Below are 19,587 nucleotides of genomic sequence, written 5' to 3'. Positions count from 1 at the left end.
AAGTTGGTGGTAGTGGTGTTCTTATGAACTGAGGTGGCATGTTGTGTGGGGATCAATTGGGTTTTTTCAAGGTTGTTAAGGGATAGTCTTTGTTTTTTGAGTAGGTTGGGGGAGGGCTTTTTTGTGGTGGTTGAGGTATTTAAAGTGTTAGTGGTGGTATCAAGGGTTTCTTGGTGGCTGTTGTGTGGTTGGCAATAGGTTGTTTGGTTAACCGGTCGACTATTTTCTAGAATTCTTGAACCGGTTGACTTGTTTTTGGGTGATTGGTATCCATGTTTTGGCAACAATTTCAAATTGGCAACAATTTCAAAGTAGCAATACATTATAATGATAAAACTAGCTAAAATCCAACAGTCTAGTTCAAGTTAAGCAAGTGTAGCATATCATGTAAAAGAACCAGAGTAATCCAGAACTAGAGTAATCCAACGGCTATATCAAACGTGATCTTCAAAGAGATAATCTGATCTGAAAACTGACAGAAGCTAGTCCAAGGAGTAAAATTCTTTCCGGGAATGCTGAAATTTGATGCTGGTGGCTATGTCTGCCCCAAACCTAGTTTTCCTTGAAATCTCGCAACGGCTGTATCTCTCAAACAACACCAGATAAACCAAATCTGGATAGTGAGGCTGTAGAGTAGGGTAAGGCGCACAACATATCTGAATTTGAGCAAAATCTAATGGTGACCGGAGAAGTTATGACTCCGGCAACCCATTGTTTCTCTTATCTCTCTTTCAGACCTTCTCTCACCAATTTTTCCCTCTTGTCGTGTTTTGTGTGTAGAAATTACCTTCTCCTTCTTTCATGTGTAGGTTGTTCGTTGGGGGCGTTCTGTGTATGCCAACATTCAGAAATTTATCCAATTCCAGCTTACTGTTAATGTTGGAGCTTTAGTAATCAATGTTGTTGCCGCGATCTCTTCTGGTGATGTTCCTCTAAATACAGTGCAGGTCTCTCTCTCTCTCTCACTCATGTATTTCTTTCACTTGATCAATTTAATCTTACCATACTGAGCAGTCCATGTGTTCAATATAAGGAGCACAATACAAATTCATTACTGCAGGTCTGACCATTGCAAAATTTTATAATTTTTTCATTAATTGTCCAAATTTGCCAATATACTGGTTTAATTGTAGCATCTTGTTATCAATGTAGAGGACAGACCAAACCTTTGGTTTTGTGCGTGCTTATTGGTAGAACAGTTGATTTCTAGCATATTGAAGTGCATTTGAGAGAAAAGAAATTGAATTTATATTGAACATGGTTTTATTCGATTTTGTTTTATTTGGGTCCTATCTAGAAAGAAGGAACTGACCATTATTTTAGAACTTGTTTTGGTATATATAGCCTGAAAAATAATATTTCAATGGATTGATATTATACCTGAATTTGGAAACTTCCCTTCATGCAGAACTAAATTCCTTCTCATGATGAACAAACATTTTAATTCTTGTTCACTTTTGTTGCTCAGCTTCTATGGGTCAATCTTATCATGGACACTCTCGGGGCACTTGCATTGGCTACAGAACCACCAACAGATCACCTTATGCATAGGACACCAGTTGGTCGGAGGTTTGTACTATGGCTTAGCCAATTACGTTATGTTAGGCATTAATCTATAAATGCAAGTTGCAGTTAATGTGACTCTTAAATTGCCTGTTCTTTGTACTGTGGCATTTTGATGGTTAATGTAACTTAATGTTGACCCTTGGCCTTGCTTTGGTGGTAAGTTTTGAGGGTAGATTTTTGTTTGATCATTTCCTGTTTTGAAGAAGGGGAATTGAGGTTGCTTTTATTTTGATGATCAATGATGGCAAATCGTGGGAGTTTACAGTTTTCTTAACAAATGAGGAACTTCCAAATGTTACAGTCTGACATCCAACAAAATTTTAGGTCTTCTCTATGCCTTCTGAATTCTGATTCCAAGAAAAAATGTAGAATCTTGCTTTTGGTTGTGACAAAGTTGTGAGGTTTTTGCTTTTGTAGTCCATCCAATGTAGATCAATTTTAGTTTTCCTTTTCTTTTGGTGCGCACGTGTTATACTATTCTATTCTGATTAAAATGGCCCATTTACTTCATAGATATTTTGCTGCCATATTTCTGTCTTTGTAGATAGCTATGCAATGCTTTGTCAAGTTGAGAACTTGTTCAGCAATGTATTATATACTCTGTATTGTATAGAATTGTGTTGCCAACTTGTTGAATTTAAATGGTTGTGAAGAGCTCAGGATATATCAGGTTTTCCTAAGTTGTGGATTCATGATATTAAATGATTTCTGCTCTACTCTGCAAGCATCATGTCCCGATAGAGTAGAGTACTTGCTGAATTTAACTACATTGAAATTTAAAATAACCTTTGCACCTACTCATGGAAAGTAAGAATACACAGGATGTTACTGAAACACAGTTTTCAGGCGTAATCCTTTGTTTCTTTGTCATTTTACTTGTGTCTGACCTTTGCTTGAAGTATGGTCCGGGGATTCTCTTGCATATTGTGATTGTAGAAGTTGCATAATAGTGATCGATGTATTTGCTAATCTTTCCGAATTGATGGATGGTGATCTAAATATATGATCTTCTGCTTGCTCTTTTAGGGAACCTCTCATAACAAACATCATGTGGAGGAACTTGCTCATACAGGTATTTCTTCTCTGAAATGCTCAGTTTGCCTGATGAAATTATTGAGAGTACTACGGGCTGAGTACTAATGTAGCTTCAAGGCTTATTCATGACCTATTATTCTTTTTCATCAATTTCAGGCTCTATATCAAGTTGCTGTTCTCCTTGTGCTCAACTTCCGGGGCTTGAGTATTCTTAATTTGAATCACGACGACAAGAAACATGCTACAATTGTGAAGAATACAATGATATTCAATGCATTTGTTCTCTGTCAAGTAAGTTTTCCACTTGACTAATAGTACCATTTGCTGTATTCTTGAGTCTCATAAAGTCTGTTGAGTGGAAAATGAAAATGATACCATTATCATTCCCAATTATACTGCTTGCGAAGAAGTTATTTTTGCCTTTTCAAGATGCAAGGCTTACATTCGCTAATTGTTGAAAGGTTTTCAATGAGTTCAATGCTCGAAAGCCAGATCAAATAAATGTCTTTAAAGGAGTAACAAAAAACCGTTTGTTTATGGGAATAGTTGGATTCACCGTCATCCTTCAGGTGAGCAGCCGCCGCCACCTTTTCTTTTGGCTTTCATTATCAGTGTACTGGGTGGTGACATTGCTATTGCGAATTGCTTTACAGATAATCCTCATTGAATTCACTGGAGACTTTACCACAACTGTGAGACTTAATTGGAAACAATGGCTTATATGCGTTGCCATCGGCATTGTCAGGTTAGTTCAGTCACCAGTTTTTGTAGGATAAGATATATTTTGCATCCTGTCAACTTAAGTCATGCATGGGTGTACCTTGAATTCACCTTGTTTTGCTTACGAGTCTTGGTTTAATGCGTTCTGGCACCTTTTTCATTTAATTAGATGGCTTGAACTTGGTTGCTTGGGTTTTCTTCTTTTTATCACTACTGTTATTCTTGGCAAGTCATAAGAATGTTTTGAGGGCTTTCCAAGTAGTGTTTTTTTGAACGCATATGCTGTATTTCTGTGTGAAATCACCACTTCTCATCCCGACCACTGCTGCCTGCTTTTTTACAGCTGGCCTCTTGCTGCAGCTGGAAAACTCCTTCCAGTACCAAAGACTCCACTATCCAAGCACTTTAGAAAGCCATTTCGACGATTAAGAACTGCTCGGAATGCATAGATGTCTTAATGAAGGCATGCATTAAATTGATAAACCTGACATGGGGCACTGATGCATACATACATATATATATATATAACCTAACCATTAACATGGTAAGAAGATTCTTCAATAGTGTTAAACAACTATAAACAGTTAAGTCGTGCTATATCCTCTCCGATTACTTCAATTGTAAATTAAGATACAAACAAGTAGATTTGCCCTTTTCATTTTGAAAATACTTGTACTAGATAGACATGTACTTTCATATCGCTTAAAGTGTCATTTTATTGTGATTAAAGCGTAACTAGTGATATTTTATCGGATACTTGATGTAATTCATTCTGAAAAAAGAATGGAAATATATTTGTATGTGTCAAGAGAGGTAATGGTATTAATAAATTGGAATTTTGGAACATACATTGATTAGGTTTTGTTGCTCTTTCTTGCAATTGAATTGAATGGTTAAAGTGTGTGTTTTTTCTCTGTCCTTTCCAAGTCCTGGAAAGGAATATCGGGCAAAGTGAAGCCTAGATGGAACACCATGATCGACAGACCTCAGCACTTTCTCATTGATGGTGAGTCCTACGAAGAATGATGATATCACGAGTTCACTCTTGTATATTTAGGATGGATTTCTATATTGAATGTTTATGCTTGTTTTTTTCCCATTGCCATCTGTTTCAATATTTCTGTAAACTAGTAATTATGGGACGATAACACGGTCAGATTACGCACGCTGGACTGATTGCAGGAGCATAACTGTGAGACATGTAATGGGGATTGACTCGTAAATGGGCAAGGGTTTGAGTTGTTAGGTCAGTTTATAGTTTGTTTTTATTAAAACAGGGGTTTGAGTTGTTAGGTCAGTTTATAGTTTGTTTTTATTAAAACAGTATTGTTTCATCCTTGATGTTGACCTAGCTAGCTTTGATCGCTAGTATTTTTTTCTAGTTTAATTTGAAACCCGGGAGTAAATATCCTTTTACTTGGCTAGGCGTGAACACACCAACAAAGATGGAACCTGCTTGTTTTGCATGAGAATTTTTCTGAGATCACTGCGTGAAAAATCGCAGACTTTGAATGAGTGAGGTCTGCTAGCGGATTGTATAAATCAATGGCCGAAAAGAAAGGGATTTTGGTAAAATCATGTACTTGCTAGAACAACTGAAAACAACGTCCAATGGAGTAGATGGAACCGGAGAAATAACGAGTTAAGAGCAGGACTGGTACAAATGAGTCCGTACTCGGCAGTCATATCATTTCTCTCTTGGCGCGCGCCCCCCCCCCCCCCCCCCCCCCCCGGGACATAATCATTGGTAATTACGCAAGAAAACTGAAAATGCATTAGAAACCAGCAATGAACATATAAATCATGGAGACCAACTTGATTACTCCTAGATGAAAGTCACTAAAAGTGGGATTTTTGGTAATCATTTGCTTGGATTAGCAGTTGATCCAAATTCAAAGGGTCATGCTGAGTCGAACCGAGCCATAAAAGTTCATCTTGTCGCTGCTCACTAGCTTTCTCTCCATTTTCTAGTTGTAGTTGTTGCTGAGCATTGTGAACTGCTAATTCACCCTTTATCTTCACCAACTCAGATTGAACATCAATTATTTGTTGTTGCAGCTGAGATATGACTCCAACACATCCATAAACTGGGTCTCTTGCACGTGATGCTGCCTCAATTGACATGCATTCTGCTGCATCATAACGTAAATGCACTGGAAGTTGCTGCATTCCACGCGAATCCAAGATTATAAAAGAGTGAGCACACCATATCGCAATCAATATTATCTATCAATCGTCACTAAAGATTAAAAATACGGATAGCGCTATGAATCCCAAAATACTCATCACCAATAAGCTTCTTAGATGATAATAGATTATTTGATAGTGATGTCACGTCAGATGCACTAGTTAAGCATGGTTGGAAGTTTTTGAATGAATAGCGTCTTTAACTAAAAGAAATGGTGAATGGATGCTTAGTTGTGAGGGGAAAGAAATTTTACTACGATATACTCTTAGTTGATGAAATTATTTGAGTGTTGGCATGGTTGGATTGCTCATGAATGAGTTGATGAGTGGAGATTTGTATATAAATATACCTTTAGCAATTCAGTAATCTTGCTGGCACCGAAGACTTTATGGACACTAGCAAATCTTTGGGGATAGGTTGGAGGAAAATATGGAGCCAAGACACAATCTTGACGACATCTTCTTCTCAAAAATCTGCAAGCTGCACATCTTGTTGAATTGGACATTGTTGGATTCTGTAAGATCTGTTAGAATATTTTGTTTCAGAAAAAAGGGTCTGAATCTTTTTGAATGATTCTTGCAAAGATTTTGTTTGTAATGCCTGTATATAGGGGGTTTTGTTTTTGGCTTAGAGTTCCAAGCTAGGAAAGAGTTCAACGGCTACTACCTTTTCCAAAATACCGTGAAAAAATAAGGAAACTTTGTTAATTATGAGCAGAATTCCTTAAATCAGTTTTTCATTATCTTCATTTGATAGCTTCCTTTACTGGTTCAGCTGTTCGATTTTGCTGCTAGCTAAACAAAATTTCTTACATTAATTCTTAGTAATAATTTTGGTACTGACCCTTGATTAGGTCAATCATTATTTTGGTAAACCACAGACCAATTAGCGATTAGCCCCTACAAATGTAGATTGTTGGCTGCTGCCTTCTTGTCCCTGCGAAGCCCAGATTAGAAAATCCAAAAATGTTCATCAACCAAAGAAAAAAGAAAAAAGAAATCCATAAATGTCGATGCTCTCCAATTCTGAAGCCTTCAATGGGATCTTTCCAGCTTTGCATATTGAACAAAATCAATGGAGGAAACCTGGTCTGTCTGTCTTTCATCTTCCAACTTATGTTACACAACCCTAAGCTTACAGTCCAAGCCTAGAACATCATTCAAACAATTACAAAACCACCTCATAAAATGCAAACTGATTTTACAACAAACAACTTATAATTCAAAGTTTTACAAAACATCAAACAAATTCTTGAACATAACTCACAAACCTACCTGTCCTATTTATATAGAACCATCTTTAAAAAATCATATGAAAACAGTAAACTTCTGTTTTGGGGTGCTTTCACTCCTAAATAGAAGTGTGGATGATGTAACTCAAATGTTCATCTGCTTACAAGAAAGGCTTGACTGAAGCAATGGAGTAAGTAAGAACTATTATTGAAGACTACAACAGAAGCTGCATTGTGCTCTCTTCAGGGTTTTTGGCATTGATTACTAGCAAAAACAGGAATGTGCCAGGTGGTTCTTCTTGGAGATATAGGGGGAGAAATGGTTGGTAACAGAGGAAGAGGTGCCAGGAATGTCAGCTGGAACAAGTATTTGAGTCTTACCGGATGCTATTCTCTTACCAGCTACGTTGGCATAGAATAGGCCAGAGATGGCTGGTACAAAGACATCACTTTGCGAACACATGTAGAAGTCAATAACCTTCTCAAACTCTGAATCTTCAGATTCAAGGAACTTTGCCTTCTTATCTGCAGGCAATATGCTTTCCTGCAAAAGTTTTCAAAGGGAAAGAATGGTTTAGAGTCTTTAGACTAACTGGAAGGAGAAAACATTAGAAAGGGGAAACCAATGAAAAATGCCTAACCTTTGTATAAGTTTTTGGGAATATATCTTTCAGAACATCAAGGCTTTCATCCCATCTTGGCTGAGTGAGGTAGATTGTGGTATCCTTGCCAAATCCAATCTTCCTCAAAAATATGGCAATCTCCTGTGCACTAAAGCAACTCTTTGTTCCAGTTGCACTGCTTCCATGGCAACCTTTCTTGTCCAATATCTCAACTCTCAAGTCAACAGCAATAAATCGTCCATCAGATTTGCGACTCAATGTTCTTAGTCGCTCAATCATGGAGTCAACCACTTCATTAACCTCTGGCTGCAACTCTAAAGTTCCAAACATTGCCAAACATGCAACTGGACCACTGGCACTTGTTTTTGTGGTCTTTCTCATATTTACTGAAGGGAAGAATGTAGCCAGTCTTATGTTGCTATTTGTTCTAAAGACTGGTTCAATTTGCTCAGCAATGTAATCCTCTGAAACTCGATTAGGGACCTTGACAACAGCAAAATCTCGAATTGATACATCCTCAGGCAGACCTTTAACTACTTTGACCACCCCGACTAGGCTTTTAACAAATTTCTCAACATCGTATATTTCTTCAAACTTCCTGTAAAATGTCAATTTTTTTAGCATGCACCCAAAAGCTCTCAATGAAATTAATTCACTACCTGATCATATTTTGGAAACTTCTTCAGAGATCACAATTCTATGGTCCTTTATCTTAAGCAAACCAACACTCAACAGTAACATTTTGAAAAAACTAGCCAATTCAGCTGGGCAGTGAAGCAAAGTCGGACTGTACATGCCTTAGGAGGTTTACAATAAGGCATCAAGTTTTGAAAATGAATATAATTAGATAAATATGAAACTGGGAACTATTACACATACAAGTTTCCAAATGCAAATAATAGGAAGGTTTAATTAGTAAATTCGTACAACATTTCCCCTAAAAGAGATGGGTGAAGTTGCCATTTCCATTATTGTTCCATTGGAGATAGCAAATGATCTGGGAAAGAAAGGAAAGAAAAGAGAGAAAGAAAGTTCTATAGCTGTGGTTGAATTAGTAACAGGAAAATACTTATTTGCGAAGGAAACATTACCCCAGCATATAAAAATAAAATTGAGAAAAACAAAATAGCAAAGCTAGATACTTCTTCAGGAATTTACCATCCGGATCATCTCAAACAAATCTAATGGCAGAAAAGGGGCCAGCAACTTTATTTTTTTTTGTTCGTTCCAAAAAAAAAGGTGATTGTCATGAAAGTAACATGCTGCAAACCTTTCATCTCCTGGTTTGTTCCCCCTAATGTCAGGAAGTACAAGAGTTGCTCCAATATATCTTGCTACTACAACTGCATCAGCGATCTGGAGAATGCAATCACCAGCAAAGAGGTATAAATATTTAAAGGAGTAGAACAAGAATGGAAAGCAGATGTTTCATTGATGAAGGCAGAATCCTTCTGCAAATGAAAAGAAGATTCAAATGGCTACTTAAGATACCTGTGAGACATGGTACTCAGGACCATTAGTCAATGAGAAAGTGACAAACCCTTTTGACTCTACATCATCTGTTAAAATGGTGAGAATTCAGGAGAAGTAGAAGGAAACAGTGTACAAGATTATGTAGTATATCAGTGAGCGCACTTATAGGAATAAATACCACGTGAAATTCTCAGCAGCTATCAAGTTCACAAGTGAACCTACCAAAATTTGACTCTTTCCAGCATGGTTTTAGCTCTAGGCCACCCTCCACCCATGGCCCATTTGTACTCTTTTTCGAAAATGTCACAAGACCCTGCTCTGAAACCTTCTCACTATCAAACTCGACGTCCCTGGCTCCAGGAAATTTCCCCTTTACAAAACAAAAGACAAAAGAATGAAAAGGAGAATCACATATAGATCCACAGCAAATGATGATTGGATGACAGGTTCCGTCACAGAGTAAGAAACTAGACAATGGTTCAAGTATGAAGTGGAAATTATCAAACCCTATAATTATTAACTTTGCTCCAAGAGATGTCGTAAAGAACAAAATTGAAACCTCAAACATGAGAGGAAATTAAAAAAAAAAATACCAGAAAGTTCCGAGAGCCTGAACAATTAGAAGAAAAAAATAAATTCAATCCCTTTGCTTCTTCTATATCATCAGTAGCCCAAAAGAGCAATAATGTTAGTACATCAGCTTAATTTAATCTCAATATGAAGGAATGAAAATAAGAAAGAAGTCCCAGATTAAACGGATTAATATAACAGTTACGATACCTTAAAGATCCTACACAAATTCAACAGAAGAACAAAGATTGAATGAAACAGCATCCGGAGGCTAATGAGAATTTGACAAGGAAGGAAAAAATGAACTACAAGCACCACAAAGCCACAGCATTTGGGCCAAGAACATGCAGATCTTATTTCACTAAACTACAAGAGCACTGATATCAAATGAAACCCCATAAAGCCTGTAACTTCAGAAAGAAAATGCAAGGTGGGAAATGAAGTGAACCATCAAAAGGGCTTAAGATCTAAACCCAGACTAAAACCCCATCAAGAAGCACAGCTTCAAATGGGAAAAAAATTGAAACTTGAATGAACAAAAGATCACATACACACATGGAACAAAGTACCATAGAGAATTATGAAGAAGGGCTAAAAGGGATTTACCTCGACAGAATCAAAATGGTCTCTCTTGATCATGTTACCAAGCATTACAAACATAGTTAGAGTCAGCACCCCAGCAACCACCTGTCTCAAATCCACGCCCATTCTCTCTATCTCTCTCTAAGTGCTGTTAATGTGAAGAAAGAGAGGTAGTAGTTGACACGAGTGAACAAGTTCCTTTTTCTAAGGCCTGGTAATTATGGGGTTAATGTGTTTTTAAAAGCTTATTTGGTGCAGGTGGTGGTGTAAATGAGAAGGTGGAGACAAAAGGCTGAAAGATAGAAAGAGACGGAGCAAATACACAACATATACGAAGACACTCCTCTCTCACCCGCTCTCACCATTCATGTGTCTATCTATAGAGATAGAAAGAGAGAGTACACAGCACAACAAAACTGTAGTCTATACTCTCTCACCGACACTCCTGCTAAGAAAATGATGGGCTGCCTTAAATGCTTTGCAAGTATTTTATATTAAACTAAACTGCCATTTATGTGTTTTAGATGTTTAAGTGGTTTCTAAAAGCAAAAGGTGGATTGGGATGGTGTTAGTTGTTAATTTTTAATGGATTTTTTATTTAGAAATATATTAAAATGATAATTTTTTATTTTAAAAAATATAAATACATTAAAAAAATCTAAAAATATATAAAAAATTAATTTTAAATAAATTTTTTAAATTTTACCCAACTTCTATTTAAAATACAATACTATTTAAAATATAATACAAAACAAGACTTCATTTTTTTATTTTGTTATGGATGAAATATTATTTTAATATATTTTTAAATAAAATTTAATTTAAAAAATAATTATTATAACATTCTGAATTAGTCCAGTCGATTATTATTTCATAAATAATTTAAGCAGTGAGCAGTAAACTTATAAAAATATTATGGTTTGAAGTGTTACTTAAGAAAGAACTACAGCTTATAAGTTTTATTAAATCTTAAAGTTTGCTGTCTATATTATAATTCATGAGAACTTTATATTAATTCCCTGTACAATTTTTCCAGGATATTAAGATAATTTCTTAAAACAATCCTGATCCAATAAACGGATGGTATCCCACATATTTGCAATTTTAACATGCCCATAAATCAATTTCCCAAGTAGAAAACTTTATTAGAGTTATATATATATATATATATTGTTTGTATCTGAATTAACTGAATTTAATGCATGGACGACTGTCTTTCCAGTCATAAACAGGGTGCAGGTGGTATCATTATGAGTAAAATCATTGCCTATTCCCCTTCTTTACTTCTTTTTTATTTTTGGGAGCACTGAAGCTTTTTGCTTTTACTTTTATTTATTTTTATTATTATCCACTTGACAGGAATTTCAATAAAATGGAATTCTTAAAACTTGAATGGCAATTGATTTCAATTTTCGTATGCAAATTAAATTCATAAATACTTTAATCATTAAAACAAGAAAAATGCTGTTAGATATAAAGCTACTCCATTGAATAATTTGATTTTGCTCGCATGGATCATTACTCTCACTCCACCTGTGAAAAAATGTTTTATTGCATGTTAAAAAAAGAAAAAGAAAAATCAGTGTGATAAAACTTGGATTAGTATGGCTGATTGATTTGATACTTGGCCAATCTTGAATCTAATTGGTATGAATAATAGGAGAAAAAAAAAGGTTAATAAATTAACTTGATTTAAAACTTGATTCGATGTGATATGATCTAATAGAATTTAAGTTTTGTTTTAAAATATATTGTTTTGATGCTGATTAAAAAGATATATTAACTCTCTTAACAATGATAATTTAAAACTCAAGCCTTCATCTAGATCGGATGAATTACCGGATTGAACTGTATTTTATAGCTATGAGAAAATTAAATGCAAGTCATTGAAGTATAACCTGGGAAAGACATGCCATGGATTAAAGAAGAATTTTGTTTGATAAATATTGTTGCGTGGGATTACTCCACCAAGAACCAAAAGAAAAGGGGTTCATGGCATGAATACAAACAAATCCGAGAATTAATGCAACAATTATCGCCTTCAATCTGCAACGGCCACCCGCCAGAAACAGGCGTGATCCATGGAAAGTAGAGATTTAAAAGCGACTCAATCCGATAAAGACCCACACCCACACAAAATTTCTGGGTCAACTATACTTATTAAATATACTCTATTATTTGATTTTTTAGATACATAACCGTTTTATTCTATGATTTTTTCCAGAAAGAGTGCGCATACCAAAGGAAACGGTAATATAATTTTTATAATATAGTCTTGCTATCTTATCGTTTCAAAATAAAAATAAAAAGTGTTTTTTTTTTTATTTTAAAAACCTCTAACTTGTTTTTTTAATTTTTTTTTGTAAAATTATACATAAATTTAAGTTCATGAATTTTAAAGTTGTCAAAAATTTATATAATTATTAATTTTAAAATTTATAGGATTAGGTGAAGTATAGTAATTTAAAAAGAAATAGAAGAAGAATACATCAGTGGATTAAGAGTTGATGGTGTTACTATGCAGTCGTCGTGACATTAAGAGGCGAGTATTTTATTAGAAAGGAGATGCAGTAAATCTAGGTGCGGAGAGAACGCGACTGTTCAACCTCCTCCACGTGTTGTTGGTCAACGATTCCACAGTGGCTAAGATTATTCAAGAGCTTTTCAACTCTCTCAACTAACACTAGCTATGAATCATCCTTATGCTTTAACCCCAAAAAAACAGAAGCCAAGCTAGCATCACAAAATGGACCGTCGTTTTTTCTCTATATATAATTGCTAGGACAACATTTTAGATAATCTTGTTTGTCTACCCGTCGTGTCAGGTCTGGCCCTCTTACCCTTCCAGTTGTTAGTTATTAGGATGAAATTATTATTATTATTTTTGTAATAATTAAAGGGTGGTCCATGCATGCATTTTTATTTAAAAAAAAAACCAAGTAAATTCAGAAAATCATAGCGTTTTGCTTGAAAAAGAAGGGTGACAGGTAGGAAAAAAACCTCCACGTGACACTCTATCTCTTCATGGACTTTCAAGAGTAATTCACAAGACTTCTCCATCAAAGATCTTCTGATGCATGAGTTCATAATTCAAACAAGGAATCTTTAGGAAACAATCACTAAACAAGTAATTTTCTGACAATTCACATGAGATGAGAGGGGCCCATTTATAATTCAAACAAGATTGAAAGGGGTATCAGGGGTCCATCAGTATTGGGTCAGCCACCTCATAACCCATGGTTTCGTGGGCAAATGTCGGATCTCTCTCTACAGTCAAGATCTGGATGCTCGAAATGCCATTGCAGAATCATGGGCTCTGTGAATTCTAAACAGAGGAGGCATTATCCATACCAGCCCTCGCAAACCATTTTTATCGAACATGTCTATGTGCGGGAGAACCCAATGGCATGCTAAACCAGAACCTTACTCCAATTCTTTCAAGATTATTTTGGATATTTATCCGCTCTAGCCTTAGTGGCCCAGTAGATCAACCGACCTGCGCTGCTTGCTGCTTGACTTGAACGAGTTAATTTCAAGGATTTTTTTATTTAATTTTTTTTTTTATCTAAAATGAACTGGGGAGATTCAAACCAAGGGTCACTTTGCCATTATCCACCCACTCAAAAATCCTTTCATTCAAGAAACACTTGTTTGGAGATACATCTTTAATCTCAGTCTTCACGCTGGAATCAGTTTCACAATCAAAATAGTCCACTTCTTGGATTGCGCCTCTACTGTGAAACATGCTGGTCAGTCCAGTGGGAGCAAATTTGATTGCCTAGTTCTTGACTGGAGCAAAGCTGAAGATCTCAAACATGTATGGCCCGATAGTGATTTAAATTGGTTCAGATTTTGGTGATACAATTAGAAGTCCCTCTTCCTCTGCCTGGCTGAGATGGACCGTGCACCCTTCAGCCCCTCCTTGTTTTGCTCCCATTCAATGTTAGAACCAGACATTGACTTGCGGCACACAGGGAGGCCCTTTATCCTTGTCTCTTTGATGTCCCATCCAACCCCTTGTCAATGTAAAGCTCCAAGCACACCTCCACACTGCAAAATACAAGGCAATTCAGGTTCATTTGAGGCCATCATTATTAAAAAACAATTGACAAGCTAAACATCAAGAAAGCCATACCTTACTAAATCCAAACCTTGAGAATTGTTTTGTTGTCAAATGGAGGGTTCCTGAAGAAGCAGTCCCTCGTGGGGTGGGCAAAATGCAGAGTACACAAGTTCATCAATCTATCAGTCTTAGTCTCTTCTTTGAAGCTGGGAAAGGGGAGCATCCGAGAATTTGCCAGTAGACAGAAAGGGGAGCAAAGGTGACATTGGTCGGAACATCAGAAAGAAAGGGAAATCCTCTGACACTAAAGTTCCCGTTGGACATATCAAATTATTTTTCTAAACTCTCCTGTCTGCTAATGTCAAACGGTGGATCAGCAAGATCATTCGAGTTGCCATAGCAGAGGAAAACAGTGAGACAACTACAAGAAGCACAGAATATTTAACCGTTGGGAAACAGTTGGGTTTTATTGGAAAGCACCGCTAGGAAAATAAATAATTTTTTATGTACTAGCTTTACAAACACACACACACACACGCAAGAGAAGAAGCTTGCAGTTGCACGAAAACAAATACTTGTAACGGAAAAGGTGATGTATACCGTGTAGAAAAAATCAAGTAAGCTTGGCAAGCGGCAATGGCAACTATTTGGCACTAGAGACATGGAAACTTGAAAGTTCCAAGTGGCACTACACCTTCCCTTGCGTCTTTTTTTTTTTGAGTTGTTTTTATTGGTTTTTTAATATATTTTCATGGGATTTCTTTCAATTTTACCATTTCATGATCCCAAAAAAGACTAATAGTAGATCAGACTAGGATGTTCAAACAGGATTGTTGAGCTCTGATGAACAAAATACGGTGTGTGTGTTTTTGTGGGGGGTGGGGTTGGGTTGGGTTGGGTTGGAACGCATTGAAACGCAGAATTTATAGTCCTCCACAAGACCTGAGGTGTTTGTTTTCTCGATTTCTTGGTCCTTTTTGTGGCAAAAAAGCCACCTAAAATTTATCAAAACAAATAATTTTTGGAACACAAGCAAAGAGCACATGTCCTCTCTCTTAACTCTCAAGATTTTTTGATGCATCAAAATACAATAGAAGAAAGAAATTTGATATGCTCAATACTTTTAATCTTCTGCAAGAAATCATCGACTAGCAATGGAATCCATGGCCCGTTTTTTCCATTACCATCATCACCATCAACATCAGAATCGAAAGAGAGAGCTCATGGCGGATTCCTTCTTTGCATATCTTGACGTCGTCAATGGAGATCCTAAACAGGTAAGTTTTTGTTTGTTTTTTATATTTTTGCTTGGTTGTTTAGTTGTTGATAGAAAGTAGAAACTTCAGTTCCTGTCATATTGGTATTTTGAGGTTGATGTCCAAAAGTGATAATTTCAGATGCTGTTTTTAAAGTTCAAGTGGGGTTATTTTTCTGTTCTTGAATTCTGGAAGTCAATGTTAATCTATTGATTCTGCATTACGTGGTTGTTGGGGTTTCTGAGAGATGTTTGTTTTGCAAGTGAGGTTTGGTTTGAATATGGCTAGTCTTCTGTTTTTTTTTTTTTTTTACCTGATTTGGTGAGTTTGGTGAAGAAAAGTAAAATGAGTGACAGAGAAGAAACTAAGAGAGAATCCTTTTGGACAATTTGTTGAATCTTGACATTGCAGTGTAGTATTTAAAGACCAGATGAAATAGTAGTCGAGTCATTTCACTGGGAATTTGAGGGCTAGGGCTTGATTTGGCAATGTCTCAAGTGGATGGCATTGACAATCTTGTAGCTTCCAGGATAGTCTTAAAGACCAGTTTAGAGAATTCAAGAGCTCTTGCCTCTGCTTTTGACAGTACAGGCCAAAGATTGGAGGGGATGAAACAAAGATTACCATTTCTGGAAGCCGCTGTTAAACATGTCCCCAGGCAAAAGTGCAAATTTGTTGCAATTAGAGAGCATATTGATCGTGCCATTGGCCCTGCCTCAGCGGTGCTAAAGGTGTATGATATCATTCAAGAGCTCCAGAAGTCACTATTGTATCACCCGTGTTCTGATCTTTCAACTTACCTGCTAATGGTGAAACAGCTTGAGGAATCATTGAAATTTCTGGCTGACAACTGCGGGCTAGCAATTCAGTGGCTGGAGGCTATTCTTGAGTTTCTGGAAGATAATGCAGTTCACGATGATCTTTACATCTTGAACGTCAACAAGTCATTGACCATCCTGCAAGAGTTGCAAGCCACTGACAGACAAGCTCGGCTCGGTGGGGGGATTCTCTGTGCTGCATTTGACAAACTTGAAATTGAATTCAAGCAGATTCTTGTGGAGAACTGCGTTTGTATTGTTTTGGATTCTTTTTCATCTTCTATGCGAAATCAAGCCTCCACTGCCCCATCTCCTCTGCCAGTGGCTGTTATACAGAAGCTTCAGGCTATTGTTGAGAGGCTAGATGCAGCTAACAGGCTTGAGAAATGCATTTCGACTTACGTTGAAGTTCGGTGTCTGAATACCATGAGAAGTTTTCAAGCTCTTGACTTGGATTACCTCAACCACTCATTCAACGAATTTGATGATGTGCAAGATGTTGAGTGTTACGTTGATCAATGGTGCAAGCATTTGCAGTTGGCCGTGAAACAAGTTTTTGAAACTGAATATAAGATTTGCAGTGATGTGTTTGAGAAGAATGGACCAGAAGTTTGGATGGATTGCTTCGCAAAAATCGTTACACAATCTGGAATTCTTTCTTTCCTCCGCTTTGGAAAGAAGATTACAGAGTGTAAGAATGATCCAGTGAAGCTCATGAAGCTACTGGACATTTTTGCGATGTTGGACAATCTGAGAGTGGATTTCAACAGACTTTTTGGAGGGTCAGCATGCATTGAAATCCAGACTATGACTAGGGATCTCCTCAAGGGAGTTGTTAATGGAGCTTGTGAGATTTTCTGGGAACTTCCGATCCAAGTGGAGCTGCAAAGGCGAAGTTCTCCTCCTTTAGATGGTAGTGTTCCAAGGCTAGTAAGCTTTGTAACCGATTACTGTAATCATCTACTAGGGGATGATTATAGGCCACTGTTGACTCAGATTCTGACAATTCAACAGAGTTGGAAACAAGAGAAGTACCAAGAGGAACTCGTTACCAACCAGATTTATTGCATAATAAAGCAGATTGGTCTAAACTTGGATGCATGGTCAAAAGCCCACTATGATCTCACACTGTCCTACCTTTTCATGATGAATAACCATTGTCATTTTTGCAGCTTGAAAGGAACAAATCTTGGAGGTTTGATGGGAGATTCTTGGTTGAAAGCTCATGAACAGTATAGGGACTATTACATGACTCTTTACCTGAGAGAAAGCTGGGGAAAAATATTTGCTTCTCTTAGCCAAGAGAGTCGAATTTTATCTTCTCCCACTAGGGGATTTGAGGGGGATTTGTTCAAGAAGAGACTGAAGTCATTCAATGAGGAGCTTGATCACATGTACCAGAAGCAATCCAATTGGGTTGTTCCCTGCGAAGACTTAAGGCTGAAGATGTGTAAACTTGTTGTCCAGGCTTATGTACCTCTGTACAGGAGCTACTTGCAGGACCATGGATTCCAGGCTGAAACTGATGCTAGTCCCAGCAGACATGTGAAATACACTACGCAAGGTTTGGAAGCCATGCTCAGCTCTCTCTTCCAGCCAAAGCTAAGCAAGTCTGGCAGCACCAAACACAACCGTTTGATTGGTAAAATAAAAGACATGGTGACTGATAACTTTCGCTTGGCACTAATGGCTGTATAAAGCGTACAAGGTTCTTACAGTTGCCTCTTGTCTCTGTTATCTACTGGATAGCTTCTTTTTTCTTTTTAATTTCTCCTAGAGTTTCTAGCTCCTGTCTTGTGTATGTTTGTTCATCTGCCAAATGAAAACACATCGCTTGGTGGTTGAGGTCTTCTGGCAAGCAGCTATTGAAAGGTGAAGTTTGCTTGACAGATACTTCTTAACACGGTGAGTTTGGTGGGGAAGTTGTATTCTTGCCGTTTGTAACTTTCTGGTTGGTTAAGAATGATGACGATGAAATGGAGGGGTAACGATTACAAAATCACAGATCATTGTGTCAATCTTGTTTATAGTTTTAATCTTAGTAGGTATTATTTCTATGAACTTTGACTTGTAGAAACTTTTTAATAGTTGACAAGTTGAGATGATAAAATCATAATTTTTTGTGATTTAAATTTGACCAGGGTGAACTTCAAACAAAATTATCTATAAAAAAATGAAACAACATGTTTAGAAATAAAAAAATAAAAAAATAGGTTCAATTCAATGTAAATTGACCTAGTAATTTAATGATTCGAGTCCAGTCTGGACTGAATCTACGACTATAAAACTGTGTGATGCACCATTTAGAAAAGGACCAATGCACTAAATTATAAAGTCCTGGAATTCTCTAGTCTTAGAACGAGGCGTTGAATTAGTTGATCCAATTCCTCATCAGATGATCCACCTTTCTCCACAGCTTGCCTTGACTTTCTACCAATAAACTCTTGTGTCCTTTCCCTGGCCTTCTTCCTCTGCATCAACTCACCTTCACAGCATCGCAAGTCACATTGTGATTGCATCACGTTCTCGAGGGACCATGAGCCCTGCTCTTATTCCCTTCGCCATATACCCAGCTTTCAATCCTTGCCCTGCTTCCATCCGTTGACAAGCCCTCCAACACTGAATTCCATCCACTGAGTTAAGAACCCACCATTTGCTGGGTGTGCTAGTATACCCCTCTGGTCCACCCAATCACGTACGACCAAACGCTCTTTCCCCGATCCTTTCCTCCCATCCAACTGGTGGGATCCATGTACTTGACCTGACCACCCAAATGAGCGGTTGCCCTGCCTTCTCCAACCCAAGAGCAATCTCCTCCATCTGAACGTCTGTCATATATGATTGGGAACCAAATGCTACATGGATCGCATTACCTGGACCGACCTCTTCCATTTCATGGTCCAGCCACTTGATGTGCGGGCTAGATTGCTTTTGATCATTGTGGGGCCCTGAATTCATCAAACCTTGTTTAATGTGACCAAGAAGTAGAAGTGGACCCAGAAGCCATGCTTCGGCCTCTCTTTGATGTAGAGATTCAAAGGCCCCGAACAGGCCTCTTAAACTGTTTAACAAGGTACCCCAGCTGCTATAATTTGCCTGGAAAGGCTCTGCCAGAATTGCCCGCATGGATTGTTATCATCACCGGGACTAACTGAGCCAGGGGAGTCATTTTTGTGTAATGAAAATGGAACTGAAGCTAAATTTATAGGCTCAGAATTAGACAAGCTAGGCAGGCATGGAACATGTAGTGAGACACTTCTTGCAATAACTAGAGGCAATACACCCATCCCACCACAGACAACCCTAGGAGTATTGAACATGCGACATGAATCAAGTGTCAAAGGTAAGAACATGTCCGAAGTAACACAAATTGGAGTACTGCTATCAGAATTACACATCTCTTTAAGAACATCTTCAAAAGGTTGTCTGAGTTGTTTGGCGGCATATTAAAAAAGGGAAAGA

The 19,587-nt window shown here is 37.3% G+C and overlaps 5 protein-coding genes across 6 annotated transcripts; 2 read left to right on the top strand and 3 right to left on the bottom strand.

Moving 5' to 3' along the window:
* Positions 1-305: 305 nt before the first annotated feature.
* LOC105141111 (calcium-transporting ATPase 9, plasma membrane-type-like) lies at positions 306-4,129 on the top strand. Its single transcript, XM_011048220.1, has 7 exons — positions 306-947; positions 1,469-1,569; positions 2,593-2,638; positions 2,758-2,892; positions 3,063-3,170; positions 3,255-3,346; positions 3,665-4,129. The coding sequence occupies exons 2-7, from the start codon at positions 1,490-1,492 to the stop codon at positions 3,768-3,770; spliced, it is 567 nt and encodes a 188-aa protein (XP_011046522.1). The 5' UTR covers positions 306-947; positions 1,469-1,489; the 3' UTR covers positions 3,771-4,129.
* A 923-nt stretch (positions 4,130-5,052) lies between these two features.
* LOC105141110 (LOB domain-containing protein 24-like) lies at positions 5,053-6,486 on the bottom strand. The gene is made up of 2 exons (XM_011048219.1): positions 5,859-6,486; positions 5,053-5,484 (listed from the first exon to the last, which is right to left on the bottom strand). The coding sequence occupies exons 1-2, from the start codon at positions 6,012-6,014 to the stop codon at positions 5,161-5,163; spliced, it is 480 nt and encodes a 159-aa protein (XP_011046521.1). The 5' UTR covers positions 6,015-6,486; the 3' UTR covers positions 5,053-5,160.
* A 203-nt stretch (positions 6,487-6,689) lies between these two features.
* On the bottom strand, positions 6,690-10,428 carry MSR2 (O-fucosyltransferase family protein). Its single transcript, XM_011048218.1, has 6 exons — positions 10,013-10,428; positions 9,059-9,206; positions 8,855-8,922; positions 8,634-8,719; positions 7,382-7,961; positions 6,690-7,284 (listed from the first exon to the last, which is right to left on the bottom strand). The coding sequence occupies exons 1-6, from the start codon at positions 10,112-10,114 to the stop codon at positions 7,006-7,008; spliced, it is 1,263 nt and encodes a 420-aa protein (XP_011046520.1). The 5' UTR covers positions 10,115-10,428; the 3' UTR covers positions 6,690-7,005.
* A 4,564-nt stretch (positions 10,429-14,992) lies between these two features.
* LOC105141108 (exocyst complex component EXO70A1) lies at positions 14,993-17,968 on the top strand. Of its 2 annotated transcripts, XM_011048217.1 has the most exons (2): positions 14,993-15,328; positions 15,837-17,968. In XM_011048217.1, the coding sequence occupies exons 1-2, from the start codon at positions 15,312-15,314 to the stop codon at positions 17,821-17,823; spliced, it is 2,004 nt and encodes a 667-aa protein (XP_011046519.1). In that variant the 5' UTR covers positions 14,993-15,311; the 3' UTR covers positions 17,824-17,968. The 2 variants fall into 2 exon arrangements, with proteins under 2 accessions (XP_011046519.1, XP_011046518.1); XM_011048216.1 differs by lacking the exon at positions 14,993-15,328 and having other exon boundaries at positions 15,566-17,968.
* A 484-nt stretch (positions 17,969-18,452) lies between these two features.
* LOC105141163 (UDP-glycosyltransferase 73B5-like) lies at positions 18,453-19,251 on the bottom strand. Its single transcript, XM_011048297.1, has 2 exons — positions 18,825-19,251; positions 18,453-18,610 (listed from the first exon to the last, which is right to left on the bottom strand). The coding sequence occupies exons 1-2, from the start codon at positions 19,249-19,251 to the stop codon at positions 18,453-18,455; spliced, it is 585 nt and encodes a 194-aa protein (XP_011046599.1).
* Between the last annotated feature and the right edge of the window lie 336 nt (positions 19,252-19,587).

The sequence above is a fragment of the Populus euphratica genome, unplaced genomic scaffold (genome assembly GCF_000495115.2).
Source record: "Populus euphratica unplaced genomic scaffold, PopEup_1.0 scaffold250.1, whole genome shotgun sequence".
Lineage (NCBI taxonomy): Eukaryota > Viridiplantae > Streptophyta > Magnoliopsida > Malpighiales > Salicaceae > Populus > Populus euphratica.
This window is presented reverse-complemented; position numbering and strand designations above follow the sequence as displayed.

Coding starts and splice junctions, on each gene's coding strand:
- LOC105141108 (XM_011048216.1), top strand. CDS start 15,796: ATGTCTCAAGTGGATGGCATTGACAATCTTGTAGCTTCCAGGATAGTC.
- LOC105141111 (XM_011048220.1), top strand. CDS start 1,490: ATGGACACTCTCGGGGCACTTGCATTGGCTACAGAACCACCAACAGAT. Junction 1,570..2,592: donor AGGACACCAGTTGGTCGGAG/GTTTGTACTATG, acceptor TTGCTCTTTTAG/GGAACCTCTCATAACAAACA. Junction 2,639..2,757: donor GGAGGAACTTGCTCATACAG/GTATTTCTTCTC, acceptor CATCAATTTCAG/GCTCTATATCAAGTTGCTGT.
- LOC105141110 (XM_011048219.1), bottom strand. CDS start 6,014: ATGTCCAATTCAACAAGATGTGCAGCTTGCAGATTTTTGAGAAGAAGA. Junction 5,485..5,858: donor AGATTACTGAATTGCTAAAG/GTATATTTATAT, acceptor CGTGGAATGCAG/CAACTTCCAGTGCATTTACG.
- MSR2 (XM_011048218.1), bottom strand. CDS start 10,114: ATGGGCGTGGATTTGAGACAGGTGGTTGCTGGGGTGCTGACTCTAACT. Junction 8,923..9,058: donor CTGGAAAGAGTCAAATTTTG/GTAGGTTCACTT, acceptor CCATTTTAACAG/ATGATGTAGAGTCAAAAGGG. Junction 7,962..8,633: donor AACAAACCAGGAGATGAAAG/GTTTGCAGCATG, acceptor GACATTTTACAG/GAAGTTTGAAGAAATATACG.
- LOC105141163 (XM_011048297.1), bottom strand. CDS start 19,251: ATGCGGGCAATTCTGGCAGAGCCTTTCCAGGCAAATTATAGCAGCTGG. Junction 18,611..18,824: donor CGGGGAAAGAGCGTTTGGTC/GTACGTGATTGG, acceptor GATGCTGTGAAG/GTGAGTTGATGCAGAGGAAG.